Below are 22,765 nucleotides of genomic sequence, written 5' to 3' on the forward strand. Positions count from 1 at the left end.
TTGTGTTGCTGTGATCTGGGGTTGGGGTTTTGAGTCCCGCTCCTGGTGATTGTCTGTTAGGAGTTTGGTGTGTTCTCCCCATGTTCGTGTGGATTTCCTCCAATGACGCAAAAACACATGTTGGTAGGTGGACTGGATACTCAAAAGTGTCTGTAGGTGTGAGTGTGTGGCTGAGTGTGTGAGTGTATGTCGCCCTGCAGAAGACTGGTGCCCCCTCCGGGGTGTGTTCCTGCTTGCGCCCAGTGGTTCCAGGTGGGCTTTAACCCACTGACACCCTGAACTGAATGAGCGGTTGCAGATAATGAATGAATGAATGAATGACAGTGTAAGGCTTCGTATTAGACATGTAAAGTCATTAATAATAATTCCCAGGTATTATCTCTTTCTAGTAAATGCATCATTAAATATTATAATTTAAATAATTAATACACATATCTTGTTCCCAAATATTGTCTGTTCCCAAGCATTATGAAGTGGTGAATTTAAATTGAGTGCATATGCCATCAGTAGAGCTCCGTATTATACATAATATTTCATGTCTTTGCCATATATTACTAAGTCGTTCATACATGTTAAATATCTAATTTCCATGAGTTATTAGGAATAATTCCAGGCATGAAATGATTCATTTATTTTTAATGTATGACACAGCAGGGCTCCGTATTACATTTCATAAGTCATTAAAATAATTCCAATGTATTAAATATTCCTATAAATTAATTATGAAATCGTTTGTATACGTTACATATCTCGTCCCCCCGCGTTTTTAGGTGTGTTCCCAGGCATCATGAAATGGTGAATGTATTTCGGGGGCTCCGTATTTCGGACTTTTATTGTGGCGTCTGCACTGGAGGAGCGGAGGAGGGCTGAATCTGAGGGAGTGTTGTGTTGGGAGCGCCGCTCCGTTATTTCGAGATTCTCTTCTGTTCTTTCAACAAAACTCACATTTCAGTGGCGTTTACTCGGTTATAAAGGATGGGAGAGGGTTTACACAGAGGGTGAAGAGCTGGGACGGCGCTGAAATGTGTGTTTAACCGGAGAGAGAGGATTTTTTTTTCTTTTGGGCATAGATTAATAATAATAAGGCTGACAGTCCTGATCCAGAAACTCAACACACACTGAGAAAACACACAGCAACAATGACAGGGAAACACTTCAGCGTCCAGGAGGTGGGCTGCTGCATTAAATACTTCATCTTTGGATTCAACATCATCTTTTGGGTAAGAGTCATCTTCATAATAATCATCATCATCGTCATCACTACAGGCACCATTTCATTACATATTTATAATTGCCTAAGCACATCTGCGGTGATTATGGGTCCAAACTTTGAAGTTAAACCCCAGATCCTTATGCTCAATGCTAGAAAATAATGCCCTCCAGCCCTGATCTGTGGAGCAGAGAGACTGTGGATGAACTGGAACGCTACATCTCATCATCCAACATCAGCACCTGCAATCAAATACTCACAGCAATTGTCTAGCATGTAATGTAAAGCCTTTCTACAACCTTAGCCAAGGTGGGCCAACCACCAGGTTAATATTAATTTTTACTCCCTTAATTTTAAAAGTACTGTGGACAAGGCCATAGATATTTACACAATGTCCTGCACGTTGTTAAAAAAATCTTCTTCTAGGGTTCTTGGTTCTAGTTAGAAGTGTGTTCTATATACAACTATTTCCATTCTGAAATGGACCTTACCCTAAAGAAATGCCTCTTCAGATTGCTGAAAATAAAATATTTAATACGGGCATGTAGCACCTTTTTGGAAAATTGTAGCACCAAAAAAAGCTTCTTCTACTGTCACAAATTCCAGCCTGTTACAACAGAAGAACCCTTTTTAGTGCTATTTGGAACCACATTTTGCATGAATCTGAAGAACAATTAGACAATGTAGCAGGTTTTGTACAGAACTCGTGGTTCTGAGTATGAACATCAACTGATAAAAGAAACTACTAAAAGAACCTTGGAGAACTCTCTTGGTTAATTGTGTGTGTGTGTATATATATATATATATATATATAGTGAGTCAAAGGTTGCAAGACACCCTTTACGTCTTTGATATGTCTTTGATATGATATGAACTTGCCTTTGATCCAATATATGGAAGCTTTCAAGATGGTGGCCATGTTCCAGACATATCCTAAAAGATCTCACACATTACTTGCTGGGGTATTCACATAAGATTCAGATAAGATAAGTTATGGTCTCAAACAGATTAAGAAAGCGAGAAGTTCTTACAAATGAACTGAATGATGAGGTCACAGCTGTTCACTGAAAACCATTCCAGGTGACAACCGCCTGAAGCTGATTGAGAGACCGCCAAGAGTGGGCTAAGCTCTCATCAAAGCAAAAGGTGGCTATTTTTTATAGAATCTAAAGTATAAAACGTATTCTGGTTTGTTTACTTTTTTTCCTTTTGACTGGTACTGTATATTCACAAAACATGGAAAATGTCCCAAAACAAAGGAAACCCTCCATGAGTGGGCGTGTCCAAACGTTCAACTGTTACTGTATATTGTATTGTAAGCATGAAAACGTGGATTGTCAGGTCATGGCCAAAAATATATAATGACAAACAAACCAGCACCTTAACAGAACACTATGTAATAATTTTACCTAAAAATTAAAGCTTCAAAATCATTGTGATATTACACTGAGCTGTAATAGGGAGAGCATAATCTCTGTCATTGCCATTCCTGGCTGAGCACTGCAGAAACTGCACTAGGTAACTTTTGGAGGGTTGTAGAAAACCAACCCCTGCCATCATTAATGCTGAAAAAACGAATGGCACTAGGGGGAGCTCTATGAGCAAAAAACCCATACAATACCTAGTGTTCCTTTAATTTATATAAATGAAATGCTGTATAGCTGACACCTTTTTTCCAGGAAGTCCCTAGTAATTTCAGCGGGACGTGGCCTGACCCCATTTTGCAACATGGGTCTGCATCCAGATCTGTCTCCTATGGTCATCATGAAGATGAGAATCAGACGACAGTGACCAGGGATGGTTGAGCAGCTTTAAGGACCAATATGTAGTATTTCTACCTTAAAATGACAGCTTGTAAATAATGCTGTTCCACGGAGCTGTAATAAGGAGAATAGAGCCTCTGTGGCTGCTATGCCAGGTCATCTTCTGGTTTTCTGGACTAAGCAACTTCTGAGTCTTGTGGCAGGGGTCTCTCACGAGAAATGTGTAACGCTTTACGGCACAAATCTCACAGGTGGTTACCTAGCTACAAGAAGAATCTAGCTTCGATATTCCAAGTATGGACATTATGGCAGAGAGAGCAAGGAGGAGAGAGAATGAGCTGTACATGAGTTAATACTGGTCTGAATTTACATAGTAGCGTGAGCTGAAACAGACATGAGGACACAAGTTAGAGTAGTAAGTATTTGTTGCCCTTTTTTCATGTGGTAGTTACTGAAGTTGTGTTTATGAAAGTGTTATTTTCAGGGTTTTGGGAGTTACTGAGTTACACTTTGTGTCAAAGGAACACAAGCTTTGTTGAGGACAGTGTTATAATCAGGTATTTGAGAATTACTGATGAAATAGGGTGAGTTGTAGTACCTGATAACTTTAGCCAGTTTAGGTCACTTTTTAGTGTTTAGTGTTTAGTGTTGTTATGAGCGGTATATGGGTATTATCATTTGGTCGACATCATTTTATACACATTCCCTTGACTCAACATCAGCTGAACCCCAGCGAGCTGTTCACAACTTTTGTAACCATCACTTGTGTGTGTGTGCATGTGCGTGTGTGTGTGTGAAAAAGAGAGAGAGAGAGAGAGCAGTGTGTGTGTGTGATTGTCAGTGTAAGGCAGACACAGAGAATGTGTATTAATAAAAGCCCAGAGAGCCTGTCATGTTTATGTGAGTGAGGGAGCGAGTGAGAGAGAAAGAAATATGTGTGTGAGACTTGATTTCGTGACAGTACTGTAAATGTGAATTACACTCAGCAGCACATAGGGGGTGCTCAAGAGACAAAAAAGCCAATTCATACATTGTATTCCTTCATGTCTTGTATCGATCAAAAACTCGAATCACAAATTCCAATAACCAAACTGCAGTGCTGATTCTCCTCAGTTCCCAAACACCTAAAAAGTGTCAGTAAAAAAAATGTTGGAGCTCAACATGAAAATCACCTCACAGCTTTTCTTGGAGCGAGTAAAATGTGTCTGATTCTAAATGTGTTTATATTTATAAAATACAGATGAGTTGTTCATAAACAATGGAAATCTTTTCTTGTGAATTTTGCCATTAAAAATGTTTGTGAGAATTAACATGGCAGAGATTGCAGTTTACAAGATATATTATTTATAAATTAATATATTAAATATATTATTTACTGTTCTGGGCATGTGTGCTTGCTGCCCCCTAGTGTTCTCTAGTGGGTTTGTGTAAATGTGTGTTTCACTGCACGGACTGGGTTAAATGCGGAGAACAAATTCTGTGTGCAAGCACAGTGGCCAATGTGATTCTAATTCTGAACTGTGGCTGTAATTCTTCTCTTCAGCTGCTCGGGGTGGCGTTCTTGTCTGTGGCTTTATGGGCCTGGAGCGAGAAGGTGGGTTCACATACACACACACACACACAATCTATTACATTAGGAATATACAAGGGTTGGACAATGAAACTGAAACACCTGTCATTTTAGTGTGGGAGGTTTCATGGCTAAATTGGACCAGCCTGGTGGCCAATCTTCATTAATTGCACATTGCACCAGTAAGAGCAGGGTGTGAAGGTTCAATTAGCAGAGGGTAAGAGCACAGTTTTCCTCAAAATATTGCAATGCACACAACATTATGGGTGACATACCAGAGTTCAAAAGAGGACAAGTGGTTGGTGCACGTCTTGCTGGCGCATCTGTGACCAAGACAGCAAGTCTTTGTGATGTATCAAGAGCCACGGTATCCAGGGTAATGTTAGAATACCACCAAGAAGGACGAAACACATCCAACAGGATTAACTGTGGATGCAAGAGGAAGCTGTCTGAAAGGGATGTTCGGGTGCTAACCCGGATTGTATCCAAAAAACATAAAATCACGGCTGCCCAAATCACGTCAGAATTAAACGTGCACCTCAGCTCTCCTGTTTCCACCAGAACTGTCCGTCGGGAGCTCCACAGGGTCAATATACACGACCGGGCTGCTATAGCCAAACCTTTGGTCACTCATGCCAATGCCAAACATCGGTTTCAAAGGTGCAAGGAGCACAAATCCTGGGCTGTGGACAATGTGAAACGTATTGTTCTCTGGTGAGTCCACCTTTACTGTTTTCCCCACATCCGGGAGAGTTATGGTGTGGAGAAGCCCCAAAGAAGCATACCACCCAGACTGTTGCATGCCCAGAGTGAAGCATGGGGGTGGATCAGTGATGGTTTGGGCTGCCATATCATGGCATTCCCTTGGCCCAATACTTGTGCTAGATGTGCGCGTCACTGCCAAGTACTGAACCATTCTGGAGGACCATGTGCATCCAATGGTTCAAACATTGTATCTTGAAGGTGGTGCTGTGTATCAGGATGACAATGCACCAATTTACACAGCATGACTGGTGAAAGATTGATTTGATGAACATGAAAGTGAATTTGAATATCTCCCATGGCCTGCACAGTCACCAGATCTAAATATTATTGAGCCACTTTGGGGTGTTTTGGAGGAGCGAGTCAGGAAACGTTTTCCTCCACCAGCATCACATAGTGACCTGGACACTACCCTGCAAGAAGAATGGCTTAAAATCCCTCTGACCACTGTGCAGGACTTGTATATGTCATTCCCAAGACGAATTAACGCTGTATTGGCCACAAAAAGAGGCCCTACACCATACTAATAAATTATTGTGGTCTAAAACCAGGTGTTTCAGTTTCATTGTCCAACCCCTGTATGTCCAAATAAAACATGATATAATTATAATCAGATATAATAAGTGTATAATTGTAATTATTTTCTTTTATATGACAAAGATTCTCTTTCTCTCTCTCTCTCTCCTTCGTAGGGCGTTCTCTCCAACATCTCCTCCATTACTGATCTTGGGGGGTTTGATCCTGTCTGGTTATTTTTGGTGGTCGGCGGGGTGATGTTTGTCCTGGGTTTCGCCGGTTGCATTGGAGCTCTGCGGGAAAACTCCTTCCTGCTCAAGTTTGTAAGTCTGTTTCCTTCCTCTAATTTTATATTAAAACACTATTTAACAAAATGGCTCAATAATAAGGGTATATGAATAAATACATTTATAGAGGCTCAAAACATTTAATACAAGTAATTACATTTTTAGTGTGTAAGATGGGCCACATGGGGACCATTTTGCCTCTTTCACACATGAACTTCTGAGAATTTCTAGAGAAACTTCTGGAGTTCTCCCAGAAACTCTGGGACTGGAGAGTGGTCATTCACACATGCAGCGCACAGCAGGATATTTTCTGTGTCACGTGTGCTCTCGCAGCAGGAAATGAAACACTTGCTTTTTGGCATGATGAAGTACCTGGACTGCACATGCAAGAGAATCTCCAGAATATTTCCCTTGCCTTTCTCCCATGCTCTGAATTGGACTTCACCCGGAGTCTTTACTAGGATGCAAGGTGTATAAAGGTGTCCGGGTAAGGTCAAGGACGAATGTTGCGGGTGGTTACATTCACACATACAGATCCTTCAGGTAACCTTGGGAACTTTTCAGAATTACCATGCATGTGTGTAAGGCAAGGGCGTAGAATTACGTAGAAGTGACCTGTCCCCCACAATGTCCAGCGATTATTAACTTGTCTCCAATAATTTGATCCCCTCAAAAAAAAAAAAAAAAACACCTTTCTGTGAACGTCTCATTAACCTAGAGGTGCAGAAAAGGTTAAATCACGTTCTCTACTAGAGTCCTACCTCCCCCTTCCTTGCTGTTACATGAGACCCTGTTTGGCTATGTTTGGTTGTGAACAGCGCCAAAACTAGAAGGAAAATTTTCCAATCATATGCGAGACTTACTGTGCAAGACTCAGGTGCAACATGGGTGACACATGGGTGTCAAAAGCAGGTGAGGAATGCTGCAAAAAAGACGATGAACGTAAGGAGCTATTTTTAAAAGAAACATGCACAGAATCATAAAGTCAAGTTTGCTAATGAATTGAGTCCATCATACAACCCCAATTCCAATGAAGTTGGGACATTGTGCAAAAGATAGTTAAAAACAGAATACGATGATTTGCAAATCCGTTTCAACCTGTACTCAATTACACTACAAAGACAAGAAATTTATTATTCAAATGGATAAACTTTATTGTTCTTTTGCAAATATTCACTCATTGTGAATTGAAGGCCTGCAAACACATTCCAAAAAAGTTGGGACAGGGGCAACAGAAGACTGGGAAGGTTGAGGAATGCTCAAAAAACACCTGTTTGGTACATTCAAACATGTCATGATTGGGTATAAAGTGAGCCAATCAAAAAGCATCATTCAAAAGCAAGGATGTCCACTCAATTGTCCAACAGTATAAGAACGTTTCTCATTTCATCATCTACAGTCAATAATATCTTCAAAATATTCAGAGAATCTGGAGAAATCTCTGCAAGTAAGCAAAGAGGAAACCCAAAATTGAATGCCTGTGACCTTCGATCCCTCAGACGGCACTGCATTCAAAACAGACATAATTCTGTAACAGATATTGTCTGATGAGTCCACATTTCAAATTGTTTTTGGAAGCCATGGACATGGTGTCCTCCAGGCCAAAGAGGAAGAGGACTGTCCGGATTGTTATCAGCACAAAGTTCAAAAGCCAGCATCTCTGATGGTATGGTTAGTGCCCATGGCATGGGTAACTTGCACATCTGTGAAGGCACCATTAATGCTGAAAGGTACATACAGGTTTTGGAGCAACATAAGCTGCCATCATAAGCAAGACAATATTATTTCAGCAAGGCAGTGCCAAGCCACATTCTGCACGTGTTACAACAGTGGGGCTTCATAGTAAAAGAGTGCTGGTACTAGACTAGCCTGCCTGCAGTCCAGGCCTGTCTCCCACTGAAAATGTGTGGCGCATTATGAAATGCAAACTCAACTGAGACCCCGGATTATTGAGCAACTGAAGTTGTACATCTACAAATCTTCAATAATTAGTCTCCTCAGTTCCCAAACGCTTATAGATTTTTGCTAAAAGGAAAGGTGATGTAACACAGTGGTAAACATGCCCCTGTCCCAATGTTTTTGGAAAGAGTTGCAGGCCTCAAATTCAAAATGAGTGAATATTTGAAAAAAAAACAACAATAAAATGTATCCATTTGAATATTAAATATATTGTCTTTGTAGTGTATTTAATTGAAAATAATGTTGAAAAGGATTTGCAAATCATTGTATTCTGTTTTATACTAATGTTTAACACAACATCACAACTTCATTGGAACTGAGGTTGTTATAACTTTAATGGCAATGCTAGGCTTTGGCGCACAGCATACACCAGGCTAAAATCGTCTGTAGCTATGAATAACATGGTTAGGTAATTAAATGCACAACAAACTGCCAACTGTCAGTTCTCTTACCATCTCCCAGAGTAGCTTGTCTAACTTTGGTTGAAACTCTCTATGTCAGAAAAAACTGCAGTCTTGTGCAAGGATCTGGATGAAAATATATCTTGAACTTTCATTGACACATTGAGGGAGACACAATTTTTTCTGTGATTGTTGCCCTCAGTGTTGTCCTACTTACAGTGGAAGGATAAACACACAGCTGAGGATGTGTTCAGATCTGGAGTTTTCTAACCTTGTGGATATTCCTACACTCTAGTCGTTCATGAAGTGAATAAAGGACATATATTTAGGAAAATAGGGAAATATATTTGACGTACAAATATTAAATATATTATTTTGATTTTCAGTTGAAATTTACTAATCTTTTCTTATATTTTATATACCCATGGCATCATTTTGTTGTGGATTTGTTTTATAAATCACCTAGATGTGGTAGGCCAATAGAGGGCGCCACCCTCACTGTTTTTTTATACACTGATTTTGTTTTTTTACATGTACACTGATTTTTTTTTTTACATAAACACTGATATGCCAAAAGTCATGGAAGTATGTAAAATTATTAAAAGCGGTGTTACATCAGGGACTGGTTTGGGAATAATCACACTTGTATAAGTTGTGGGGTGCTGTCTTGTGAGTGAGAGTGAACGTTGGTCAGTGTGTTCGTGGCAAGACATGAATTACAGATGCAACTGTCAACTGCCACTGTACTAGTAGAAATCCTGCTTTCACTGGACCCCCATACAGCTGCATTCTTTCCAAAGTGAAAGCAAGGAAAAGTAACGTAGTTGTGCAAATTTATGCTTTCATCGACCCAGGAAGTTCAGCGACATTTTGCACAGAGCCATTAGTCAGGAAGCTGATTGTTCAAGGCAGAAAATCTGATCTCATGTTAAGCATCATGAATTCAAGAATGCATGTGCAAAACTACATCCTTTCAGATTTAGAAGTTTGCGTATTAGAAGAAAACATCTTTACTGTGCTTTCCAAAGTGTTCACACAAATGAATATTCCACTGTCACAAGAGAACATTCCTCAGCACAAGGATATTTACAGGTGGCCTTATCTCAGTGAAGTGAAGGTGCCTCAAATTGATGCTGAGGTGGAACTCCTAATTGGAATCAAAGAGCTCCTCACCTGATCACGTGAGAGTACACCCAGCAACCTGTCAGAGAAAACTCATTTCGGCAGCTTGCATCCGCAATCTGGTTCTTTCAGTCATTACCCAGAGCTCATAAACATAGGTGAGAGTGGGTACGTAGTGTGACTGGTAAATTGAGAGCTTTGATTTATGGCTCAGCTCTCTCTTCACCACAACGTTCTGGTACAGTGACCGCATTACTGCAGATGCTGCACCTAACCTAGTCAATCTCACTATCCCTCTTCCCATCACTCATGAACAAGAATCCGAAATACTTGAACTCCTTCACCTGGGGTAGGTTCTCACCCCCTACCTGAAGGGAGCATGCCATCTGTTTCCAGGAAATAACCATCGCCTCAGACTTGGAGGTGCTGATCTGCATACTGATCGCTTCACACTCTGCAAACTGCTCAAATGAACGCTGGAGGCCTCTGTGCGAAGCCAGAAGAACAACATTGTCTGCAAAAAGAAGAGATGCCACCTCCCAAGCCCCTCCACCGAAGCCTTTCTGTCCCAGGCTATACCTCGCAACCCTGTCCATGAACATCAAGAACAGGAGTGGAGACAAGGCACAGCCCTGATGGCGTCCAATGCCCAAACTGAACAAGCTTGACTTACTGCCAAGGATGCAAACACAACTCAAACTCTGAGAGTACAAGGACCATACAGTTTGCCGGAGCGACCCTGGCAACCCATACTCACAAAGAACCTCCCACAGAATCTTTCGGGGAACATCGTCATATGCCGTCTCCAAAGCACATAGAATGAAGTAGCAAATTCCCACGCCCCCTCAATCATCTGTGAAAAAGTAAAGAGTTGATCCATAGTTCCACAGCCAGGACGAAATCTGCATTGTTCCTCCAAAATCCTAGGGTTGACTATCGGATGGCACACATTTATATAATTATTTATATAATTATATAATAATTGGCACACATTCTCCGGGCCCCTTTTTTAAAACTAGGAACCACCACCCCTGTTTGCCAATCCAAAGGCACTGTTCCCGAGGTCCATGCAATATTGTAGAGGCGTGTCATCCAAGACAGCCCCACAGTATCGAGTGCCTTCAGTTAATTTGAGCACATCTCATTCACTCCTGGGGCTTTGCCACTGCGAAGCTTTTTCACCACCTCAGTGACTTCAGCCAAGGAAATGGAATCCAACACCCCAGACACTTCTAGCTCTACCTCCTGCACAGGAGGCATGTCTCTCGGGTAAAGGAGTTCCTCAAAGTGCTCTTTCCAATGCCCAATGCACTCAGTCGAGTTCAGAGTTTCACCATCCTTACTGAGCACAGCTTGGACAGTGTCCCCCCTCCCCCTCCTGAGCTGTCGGAGTGTTTTCCAGAACCTCTTTGAGGAAGTCATTCTCTATGGCCTCTCCAAACTCCTCCCGTGCTCTGCACGCCCACTGCCACAGCTTAACAGCTTCCCTCACCCTGGTGTCCACCAGCAGGTTTTTGGGTTGCTGCCATGACAGGCACAGACAAGCTTTTGACCACAGCTATATGCAGCCACTTCCACAATGGAAGTCCTGAACAGGGTCCATTCAGACTCCATTCTGCCTACTTCCTCCGGAACATGTGAGAGTTGAAATCCATCCGGAGTCAACTGCCAGCTTTTCCCAGCACACCCTCACTATACGTTTGGGCTTACCAGGTCTGTCCGGCAGCTTTCCCCACCATCAGATCCAACTCACCACCAGATGGTGATCTGTTGACAGCTCAGCACCTCTCTTTACCTGATTGTCCAAAACATATGGCCTCAGATTAGAAGACATGACCACAAAGTCGATCATTGACCTTTGGCCCAAGGTGCTCTGGTACTAAGTACACTTATGAGCAATCTTATGTTTGAATATGGTGTCCTTTATGGACAAACTATGACTACCACAGAAGTACAAACAACATCCCACCACTCAGGTTCAGGTCAGGCAGACCGTGCCTCCCAATCACTCTTCTCCAGGTTTCCCAGTCATTGCCAACGTGAGCATTGAAGTCCCTCAGCAAAACAATAGAGTGAGTGCATGGAATCCTCTCTAGAACTCCACTCACTACCTCCAGAAAGGCAGAATACTCTGAGCTGCTGTTCAGTGCATATGCATACACAACAGTCAAAGTTTTCCACTCTGCAAGCCAGAGCTGCATTGAGGTGACCCTCTTGTTTACTGAGACAAACTCAGCTGTACAGCCAGCTCTCACCCTGTGCAACTCCTGAGTAGGAGAGAGACCAACCCCTATTGAGGAATTTGTGTAGAGGTGAGCCCAACTATATCTAGCTGGTATCTCTCAACCTCACGCATCAACTCTGGCTTCCCTCCCCCCAGTGAATTTACATTCCACGTACCAATAACCAGCTTCCGCTGACAACTTCCACGACGCCAGGGGCCCCTTTGCCCCCGATGGGCATTGCACCGCACCCCTACTCTGGATCTTGCATAGTGAGCCCACATGATCTTCCCATGCTGCCATTTCAGGCTGTGTCCGGCTGGGTTACGTGGGCTGCCCAGCCACCAGGCACTCGTTGTCAGACACTACCGCCAGGCCTGGCTCCAGGGCTTGGTCCCTGTAACCCTCTCCCAGGCAGGGTACACTTTAATCCTTTTTAAGATGTTCATAGAGGTGCTTTTTGGCTCGTGGTTGTCTGGATCTTCACTCCAGACCCGTTCGCCATGGGAGACCCTACTGGGAGCTAACAGCTCCTGACAAAATAGCCCTGGAGGTCATGAGACCACACAAGCCCTTCCGCCACAACAAGGCCCTGATCCAGGAAAGGAGCTGGATTTATATGGAGGGTTTTTTGTGACAATATTTTGTAATTTACTGAATAAATAAATAATTAATTAAAAGGAGAATTAAATGTTTCTTTAAATAATAAAAAATTTGAAATAAAAGCTTCAATAATTGTATGTGATTTGTTTCATCGTTATTTAAATGTGCATTTTAAATATTTTTAAAATTGTATTATTTAAATAATTTAATTAATTATATAACTATTTATATATTTATTTCATGCATCTTGCAGCCTTGCACCATGAAATAATTAAATATGTCAACATCATCCATCATCCGTCAGTGGGCGGGCCTAACTCCGATCCAGTTAGAGGTAAATAACCTTGTACAGGCTGTCTGTCGGGTGATGGGGTGGAACCTTATGGAGTGGAAGATAACAGAGCAGCAGGGGTGTTTCTAAATGCCTCTTCAATTAATTTTGCAGAACCCCTTTTGAAATTGTGCCCTCTTAAAACTATCATTAGGAGATGGAAATATGAATTCAATGTACGTGATCAATCTATCTTGCCTTACTGCGCAATCTAGCCAACCAATCTGTCTGGATAAATCTGACACCCCATTTCCGAAGTTGTGTGGTCATTTAACATTCCTTGATCCACACTGTCACATATATACCAGGGAATACGTCATGGAAGGCATCATCACTACTGCTGGGGCTTAATGGTGGTGACTTGCGCCATCTGACTGGAACTGTCCATGTGAACAGACAAGAAAGCAGGAAGCTCAGTGCCACATTCTTTAACTTCCATGGGATATTGGAACAGACGTCCCACCCTGACTATCCCATGACTTTTGGCAAATCATTGTAAATATAATATAAACAATTTAAGCAATCAGTAACTAGTGTTTTTAAGTATGGTTATGTTACAAAACTACATGGAATATATTACGTTTGTTGGGAAAAAACAGATTTGTTTTCAATTTTATTGCTACTAGGTAATGTTTCCATTGGCTGAACTGCTGCACTGATCAAACTTTCTAGTTCCTGGTGATAGCAGCAGTGTACAAAACGGACTGCTGAGACAAAATATGAGCATATCATATCAATTTGGAGCCTATAATAATACTTCATCTGTTGCCACAATTGCAGTGGGATGGTGGTTGAAATATTTTCTCACATTTTTAACCAACTGTAATACTGACACCTAGTGGCCTGGATGAATCAGAGATTCTGTGCCTAATTTTATAATAAACATGGCCACCCCCATGTGGGGGACCCTCCTCATGGAGAGGTAACCATTCTTGTTCACTGATTTATTTTACAGCAAGCAAAATATAAACGCTTCCCTTCATTTCTCTCCCTGTTGTCCAGTTTTCTGTTTTTCTGGGGATTATTTTCTTCCTGGAGCTGACCACTGGAGTCCTGGCTTTCGTGTTTAAAGACTGGATCAAAGACCAACTCAAATTCTTCATCAACAACAACATCAGAGCATACAGAGATGATATTGACCTGCAGAACCTCATTGACTTCACACAGGAATACGTACGTGCACAAACACGCACACAAGCAGGCCCTGACCAAATTTTAGCCCTGTGTAAGATTTTGGTTGGTGCCCCCTGGCCCATGATATGCAGGGTGTCATGCTAATTGAGTGAAAGGGACATGAGAGATGGAAGCATACACTGAAGTGGACATTTAATGACACAGAGACACACAAACACAACACCCCAACAAGCAACAAGGAACAAACACTAAGGATTAACACTGACACAGGGATGGGGTTTAAATATTTCAAAAGTGCATCTGACAAGAACAGAGGAGTACATTATGTGCCAAATTCTGTTCTCAAGTAAAATTATTGTTACTTTTAACTTATTAAGTTATAATTACTTGAACAGTAGCAATATTATTCATTTAAAATGTTACTTAAATAAAATGAAGAAAAAAATACTTAAGCAGTGAAATATTTCATTGGAGTCTTATTTGATATACAAAACAAAACTGCAAAGTTAAACTCATTCAGGCAGCACATAATAAAATAAAAACAAGCAGAATGTAAAATATGAGATCCACAATAAAATACTACAGTAGGTTTACTTTAAACACACTCCTAAACTTAAGCATATATACTCTGGATATTATTTTACATAATAAAAATGAAAAAGGGAATTCTGTTTACAGTAGTATAAATACTTAAAACTTTACACATTATAAACTGTTACTTTACAACAATGTGCTACCCAACACTAGAGTATCATACAGAGAGACGGGGGGAAAACTTCATTTCTTCACATTTCATTGCTGTGCTGCAGTGTTGAAACTTTTTCTTCTGGCGCCGTCAAAATTAAGAGAGGAGACCAGCCTGGATGCAATGAATTTCTTTATTGAACACTCAGGTTCCAGGATAAGGTCTAGAATATCTCAAAATTCCTCAAATGTCTAAAAAAAAGAAAACAACTAAGGCATCTATTTAAATACAACCTTACATGGACACTGTCATAAAACTAAGACAAAGACTGGATCTGAAATAGATTAACCTGTTGTAAGACATAAGTTGGCCATATTTGTCTAACTACGCTTAGATGTATATTCTGGTTAGGGCGTGTATGACCCTTTACACAGCGTTACATTTTAGGAAGAATTGTTTAATCCAAGTAAAGAAAAACAAAATATTTACAATACCAAGGAGCATACTGGAATCTAGCAGGCCTCTACGTTGCTTAAACAAAAACTAAACATAACAAACGTCAGTACTAATTCCTTTATTATTAGTGTTTTTTGTGTGTCTATTTTTACTTTGTTTAGTTCTCTGTTCCGTCATAAGAAGTATGTTACATGCATGTTACAGTTTCTGCTCCATTTAAGGTAGAACTGATAATTGGAATAAGCAGCTGGTATATTCATTCTTTCTGTCATATTTTTATTTTCTTTTCAGTTTTTTTCTGCACCAGAAGGTTTCTGTGATTTTGACATATTCGCTGAATTCTTCTATTTAATATGGTGTTACATTTACACTCAGCCCCTTCTCCACCATAGGTAAATCTAAATGCGTGGAGAAAGAGGGGGTTTGATGTCCAAAGTGATGCCACATGTTAGGTCTTATATTCATGCTTTCATTCATTCATTGTCTGAAACTGCTTAGATTAACTATAAACTTACGAAGTTTTGGGTTTATCATATTATTTTTAAAAAAATCTAAAAACTATTAGTGAAAAATAAGGAAAGGTTTCATCTCTATTTCTCTGTGGGCACCCCCTGGAAGTGCATCATTCCTAGCGTTTGCCTAGTCTGCCTAATGGATGGGCCGGCCCTACACACACACACACACAGACATATATATATATATATATATGTGTGGCTCCGGTTTCCTCCCACGGTCCAAAGAAAACACATGTTGGTAGGAGGATTGGCTACTCAAAAGTGTCTACGTGCATGCTGTGTCCTCCAGGGTGTTTTCCCACCTTGCTCCCAGTGATTCCGGGTAGGCAGTGGACCCACCATGACCCTGAACTGGATAAGTGATTACAGAAAATGAATGAATGTATGTTTGTGTATGTACTAAGATTGTGTGAAGTTAAAGCATATAGTGTGTTTGTACGTGTGTGTACAGTGGGAGTGTTGTGGAGCATTTGGGCCAGAGGACTGGAATCTCAACATTTACTTCAACTGCACAGACACCAACCTGAGCCGGGAAAAATGTGGAGTTCCCTTCTCCTGCTGCACTAAAGACCCTGCTGTAAGTAGAAACACACATACACTCACAGACAACTATATCTGGGAGTCCCCCCTTTTCTCTCTCTCTCTCTCTCTCTCTCTCTCTCTCTCTCTCTCTCTCTCTCTCTCTCTCTCTCTCTCTCTCTCTCTCTCACTCTCTCTCTCTCTCTCTCTCTGGGTGGGTAGGATGTTACTTCCTCTCCCCACTACATTCAGCATAATTTAATTTAAAATGATGAAAATTAAAATTTGCTGTTAGTATTCTCCTCCAAGCATGTTGAGCTCCAGTGAGGTTGAGTTAGCTGGAGGGAGAATTGTTTAAATAGTTTCAGTGAAATTACACCCTTATAAGATGCATTTAGAGGGTCTCTTTTCTCTGTTTCTTACTACTTTCTCTCTCTCTCTCTCTTTCTATCTTTCTGCAGGAGGATGTGATTAACACGCAATGTGGTTATGATATCCGTGCAATATCCAAAAATGTGAGTACAAACTGCTTCCAGTTTTCCGCATCACAAAAATCCCACTCTTTAATTCTGACTTTATTTTGTAGGTTGTAGGTTTTTCTGCTAAAGTGTGTGTGTGTGTATGTGTGTGTAGGGTGGGGAGCGTCCTGAGCAGAAGACATCTATTTACACTAAAGGCTGTGTGCCTCAGTTTGAAAAGTGGCTTCAGGAGAATCTTACAGTAGTGGCTGGGATTTTCATTGGAATCGCTCTGTTGCAGGTGACTTCACATCCCATAATTATTTACACTTCTATTTAACAGAATCATAATTATAATAGTTCTTTACATTTACATTTGTGGTCCAAATGCACGAGTGTGTCAGACTGTACAAACATCAGTACTTTTCTTAATCTGAATGTATTGATGGTGTGGTTTCAGATTTTTGGGATTTGTTTGGCTCAGAATCTGCTAAGTGACATTGAGGCCGTGAGAGAGAGCTGGTAAGAATTAAACAGACCTCCAGTTACCGCAGAACTATTCTGTTTTTGTTTTTAAAAATTGCCCTCTCTTTCTTAAACTCTTACTAAGAGTTAAAGGTACTTTAACAGTTACCACCTTATGCACTTAATGCTTACAGGTTCCACTTTAAATTATTTGTACTTACAGGTAACATGATAAACTCTTACTACTAACAGGTTCCCCCTTAAATTATTTCTATTAAAAGGCACCACCTTAAATTTTTACTGTTAACAGTGTCTACATTAAATTATTTCTATTAGCATGTATAACCTTAAACTTTTACTACTAAAAGGAATCAGCATTTAGTGTTCTCCTCAGAGCCGTTGAGTTGATGGAATTGAACAAGGAGTTAAGTGAAATTTCCCCAATAGGAAAGTTAGTACACATCAGTCTAAACAATGATATCTAACACAACTTAATTTTCCCTAAATGGCCAGGAATACTATTTAATTTACATTTAGAATACATTTGTGCATTATATTCAACGTTTAATGTCCCAATCAATATAACACCAAACTCTATATTCATGGGCATAGATGTTTATTGTGAAAGAAAGGCTTTATTTATGTCTTTATCCTGAATTTTATTTAACTTCCATCTTCTTAAACCCCTTCCAGTTTGTTTACCTGACAAGCTGAACCCACTCGCCTCACCGTCGCCTGGCAACTCAGCCTCATCTCTGTATCCTAGCAACCAACAAGAATTTTCATACTTTTATTTCCTGTTTTTTCTTAAATAAAAGATTTTGGGTTACCATGACAACAATGAATATCCATACATTGTGTCATTTTTAAAATGGTGCAGGGCCTCGCATAGTGAAAAAAAACTATCGTCTCGTGTTACTGTTTTATAGACTGTTGTATAGACTGCATTTCATCCGGTGGCCACAAGGTGTCATAGCATTTTGGTGATGCAGATGGATGTCCCCACCATCCCCCATTTTGAATGTGAGAATACTGCTGTTTTCAAAAGAAATATACACATATTATCCCCCATTAATTGTAGCCGAGACACTTTTGCTGTCTGAGCTTTGCTTCTGTAGTTTTAAGTACTGGAGCAATGGGGCTAATGCAACTAACAAGAAATGAAAGCTTAGCAAGCTTTGTCTGGGTAGGTGGTCCACAAAGCAGGATTTCTTTATTAATATTTATTATTCATGCTAATATGATTTTACCCATGTTTATAAACAGGGTTAAGTGTCTGGAGTTTTCTTTATTTTGGAACTAGAGTTACAAGGCTAACAAAGCTAACTGTTAATGGAAGCATACCAAGACAGACATAAATCCATTTTAGCTCCATTATTAGCTTCATAGTTGAAGTATAAAGATTACTGTGTTTAAAGAAGTGTCAGAAACCACATAGTCAGTCTATAAGCTGTTGCTTAGCATATGTTTATAAATTCTATCTATTGTTAGCTACATTTTAGTGATAAAAAAGAGGCTAATTTAGACAACAAATGTTTAAATATTATACTCACCTACCTGGTCAATATCCAATTTGCATATAAGACAATTATTCATAATCTGTGGCTCAACGGTATACAAAGAAATCAGTTACAACTGGGTTAAAAATAAGAAAGTGTAAATGAAAATTTTGGTAAAATATTTCTTTTAAAAATCTGGCTTTATTTCGAGCAACAACAAAAATGAACATTTCTCATAGCCGTTCGCTAGATAACTCCTTTCTAAGCCCAACTCCTCTCTTCAAGCACTCGAATACTCATGTGCAGTACTCATGCCTCCTGTCTCCTGTTCCCTGGACAGGCTTGAGACTTGGCTTGAGTTATTTGGCTAAACTTAGAAATCCTTTTTGCAAAGTACCACTTTGACTTTTATAAACACTATGATGTTTCCCAGTGAAGTTAGCATGCTGTCTTGTTTAGATAATAGTGTAGTCTATATCCAAAATTTGTTGTTTTGGTGATGGTTCTGGAGCAAATGTGACCAAGCCTAAGGTCACCATTCTCAGGGCCAAAAGTGCATCAGACAAGTATAAAGCCAACCAGCATTGACTTGTGCAGAAAGTGGAACTGTGTTCTCACAATAATTTGGGGATTTTGGGAGTATTCAGAACTAGTATCAAATCCACAGGAATGTTCTAATATAAATCATCCCCAGAATAGTAGAAGCAAATGAGTCCTGCAGATGGTGCTGTTGCTAAAATTTTAGAATGTGACTTCTGAACATTATTATTTTTCTTTCTACAAAGACTTTGATTATGTTAAGATGTGAAGTGTAAATACGAAGTCGACTGTAGACACGTCGACTGTAATTTTGTAAACAGAAAATACATAGAGTCAAACACTGTGTATTAAAATGTGTAGGATTAATAATATTTAGTTAATATTAATGTGTGTTCACACCGGCAGTGACTCCAGCTCATTTCACAGATGATCACCCCAATGCTGCGACAGTCTACCATACTTTACTGACTAGTGCTGTTGAATGCATATTAAACTTTGCCATACAATTCCTCCTATGACAGTGTCTTAGGAGCACTTTAAAAATATTTGATTTTGACTTGTGTGTAAAGTGTGTAATATTTTAAAATAAAGTGAATGTGATAAAAAAATTGTAGAAACTATTGTAATTTTTTGAGAATAAAATCATACAATTATGAGAAAGACTGTCATATTACAAAATATTGCCATTCTTTCTCATAACAGATTTTTTTCTCAAAATTTTATGACTTTACTCCCAATGTCTAGCAACAATTTTCAAAAATCCCACAGAAAAATTCAGCTTAGACTTTTTGCTCCTGATTTGTATAAAATTCAAATTTGCTAGACTTTGTTGGGTCAGTGACACTGCCCACTTACTGCTGTTTTTCTAACCTATTGTTTCCAACACTAGCAGTCAAGGGTCATGCATCCGATGCATTTCTAAATGTCTGTCAGATTGTGTTTGGATTTTAAAAAAAGCACTAATTATTATAATTCTACCCATGCTTATTCAAGAGGACTTTGCACTTCGGCTAGCTCCTTTAATTAGTGAAGTATCGTGGCGTGACATTTTGACCTCCCGTTTTTAAAAGGAGAAGCTAGTGTGTTTATTTTGCTCATGAAATTACAGAATGCAGCTCCAAGATGGGAATGAAAGTTAAATTTCTGAAACTGTGGAGCTGAACTGTGGAGCCAGCAGCGGTGCTTAAAAGAGATGAGTCCTAGAGTGAACTACCCAAGAATATTGTGGCATGACCTCACACAGGCATATGTTAGCTGATGTGAGAATTGGACATCAAACCTATAGACCTATTGACTATAGATTTCAAAACTATGTTGTTCTTGGATATCTCCACTTTGAACATGTTTAAATAATTAAAGAGTTCATTAATAGAAGTTTAGTGATTTTTATTTATTGTGCTGTCCTCCCGCCAGAATGTATACATTTTCATCATTTTCACAACTGGAATTAACTTAAATGCGGGTCAAATTGTTGACACTTTGATAAATTTGCATTGCAAATGTACTGTTATAAAGAAATTAGCTTTGGCTTTACCTGATGCTGTAATTCTGTTGCTGTCAGAACAATTAGTTTTTAGCAAATTTGAGAACACTAGCCACCCTTCATATTCATGAATGTTTTGTAATGAGAGAACCAATAGAAATGGTTTATTTAAATGTTAAGGATCATAATATTTTTACCAACAGTGACAATATTATAGCACAGCAATGTGTAAGAAGAAAGCCAAGTTTCTGATTAGTCGCATTATATATTTCCTGAAAATAAAATTTCTTGTTTTTTTTATTGTATTTTTTGTTTTATTTGAACTCTTATTTTGAGCTCTCCAGGTTCTCACCTCTGGTTGTCCTACAGGCTAAAGTCATGTAGAGATGTTAGTGCATCACTGGTTAAAAGGACCTGCTTTTGTTTATTTTGAGTGAAATTAAATTTAAATGTCCTAAAGCAGGGGTGTCCAAAGTCCCGCGCCCGGGCCAAATGCTGCCCGCTGTAAGATTTTAATTGGCCGGCATAATTTTTAAGAATACATTATTAGTGGCCTGCTGGCACTTGACAGCAGTGCGCTAATGCACAGGATGTTGCACCACTGTATTAATGAGCTAAGCTAAACTTAAATACCATTCATTTCTCTGTACCAGCAAATTGATTCACAGAACAACATTTGGTGATGGCTGCAGCAAAAAAAAAACACACACAAGTGTATTTGTGTCTGAAAGCATATTTATGCTTGTGGATTTCACAGTTGCTGTAAACAGTCTGAACTCACTTGCTCGAACTGAGCTTTTTCACTGTTTTTAAAAAAAAAATCAAGGAAGACATATAGTTAAATCCTTCTGACTGGCTTGTAGGACACACTGCATGAACAGAACATGTTGAAGGAGACCTATTATCCAGGCAAGAAGGTTAAAGCATTTGGGTTTTTACATTTTCTCAGTAGCTTCTTTTACTTATTTTACTTTATCAAAGGTATTCTGAGTTCTGACCAATGACTCCAAGAACTGGAGCTGACTTCCCCTGAGCTGGGAGTGGGGTTGTGTAGCATAGAGGTTAAATTGCTATTTTTTCACTCAGAAGACAGTGGTTCAAATCCCTGCTCAGGCAGCACATTGCACCAATAAGTGTCCCTGAACCAGAGTTTAACCTCTACATTAGTTGCCCGATTAACATCTTGATTAGACTGGATGCCAAATGATGTGTGAAAAAAATTATATATATACATTTTTAGGAACCACTGGATAACCAGCAAATATATAAGTTTGTTAAAAAAAACGGTTACATTAAATTATTATTAAAGTAGCTACTGAGAAAATGCAAAGTTTTTACAATATTTTAGTGTATTATTTTGGTTTTTTATGTCATTATATATATATATATAGGTAGATGCAGATAATTTACCTATTAAATGTATTCTAAAATGTAAAAAGTGTAAAAATAAAAAGAAATAAACCTTCCAATGTGTGTATCCAAACATTTGCGCGCTACTTTAGAGGACACTAATGCACCACACAGCCTATCAGAAACAAGGGATTTGACTGGCACAAGTCTGGACCATCAGATTTCTCTATTTCTGGAAGGCGATACACTTCTAAACAGGGTTTTTCTCTTGAATATTAATGATCTGCTTTTGTGTGTGATGTTGTTGTGTGGTTTGTTGTGTTTATTATAATAAGTCTTTTTACGGTATTGTATTTACAAACTATTCACCATCTCGAATTGGGATGGAGGTATTATAAACAATAAAGTTTGATATGTTTTTATAACTGTTATGTTCAGTGCGCCCTTTTTTAACATTATTATGTTCTCCCTGTATCTGTGTGCAGTCCAAACACATGCATTGGTAGGTGGAGTGTGAAACTGTCAACTGTGAGTGAGTGACTGGGTGAGTGTTTGACGCTCTCTACAGGTGTGAGTGGGTGAGTGTGTGAAACTGTCCACAGGTGTGAGTGTGTGAAAGTGTGGGTGCGTGTGTGACACTGTCCATGGGTGTGAGAGAGTGGGTGAGTGTGTGAAACTGTCCACAGGTGTGTGTGTGTGAGCTACTGAGTGAGCATTTGGAACTGTCCACATGTGTGAGTGACTGGGTGACATGTGTGAGTGACTGGGGACTCCTGTTCCTTGGAGACCACAAGTCAGTTCCTGTGAAATAATTTCATATAAAGGTGAAGAGAAATGATAAGATTAGCATTATAGATTTAGGGTGAGGCTTAGGGCTAGGCTGAGGGTTAGGTTTAGAGTAATAGTACTTATGGA

General features: G+C 39.6%; 1 protein-coding gene across 1 annotated transcript; it reads left to right on the forward strand.

Moving 5' to 3' along the window:
- Positions 1-862: 862 nt before the first annotated feature.
- tspan5b (tetraspanin 5b) lies at positions 863-22,233 on the forward strand. The gene is made up of 9 exons (XM_066661455.1): positions 863-1,220; positions 4,517-4,567; positions 5,998-6,144; positions 13,749-13,919; positions 15,988-16,113; positions 16,517-16,570; positions 16,689-16,814; positions 16,974-17,035; positions 17,672-22,233. Exons 1-9 carry the CDS (start codon positions 1,140-1,142, stop codon positions 17,682-17,684), a joined length of 831 nt encoding a protein of 276 aa, XP_066517552.1. The 5' UTR covers positions 863-1,139; the 3' UTR covers positions 17,685-22,233.
- Positions 22,234-22,765: the final 532 nt, after the last annotated feature.

This window comes from Hoplias malabaricus, chromosome 2 (assembly GCF_029633855.1).
Source record: "Hoplias malabaricus isolate fHopMal1 chromosome 2, fHopMal1.hap1, whole genome shotgun sequence".
Classification (NCBI taxonomy): domain Eukaryota; kingdom Metazoa; phylum Chordata; class Actinopteri; order Characiformes; family Erythrinidae; genus Hoplias; species Hoplias malabaricus.

What these genes read in the sequence shown, in the direction of transcription:
- tspan5b (XM_066661455.1), top strand. Translation starts at nt 1,140, where the DNA reads ATGACAGGGAAACACTTCAGCGTCCAGGAGGTGGGCTGCTGCATTAAA. An exon ending in ACTCCTTCCTGCTCAAGTTT is followed by an intron (nt 6,145 to 13,748) that starts GTAAGTCTGTTT and finishes CCTGTTGTCCAG; the next exon opens with TTTTCTGTTTTTCTGGGGAT. An exon ending in TTGGAATCGCTCTGTTGCAG is followed by an intron (nt 16,815 to 16,973) that starts GTGACTTCACAT and finishes GTGTGGTTTCAG; the next exon opens with ATTTTTGGGATTTGTTTGGC.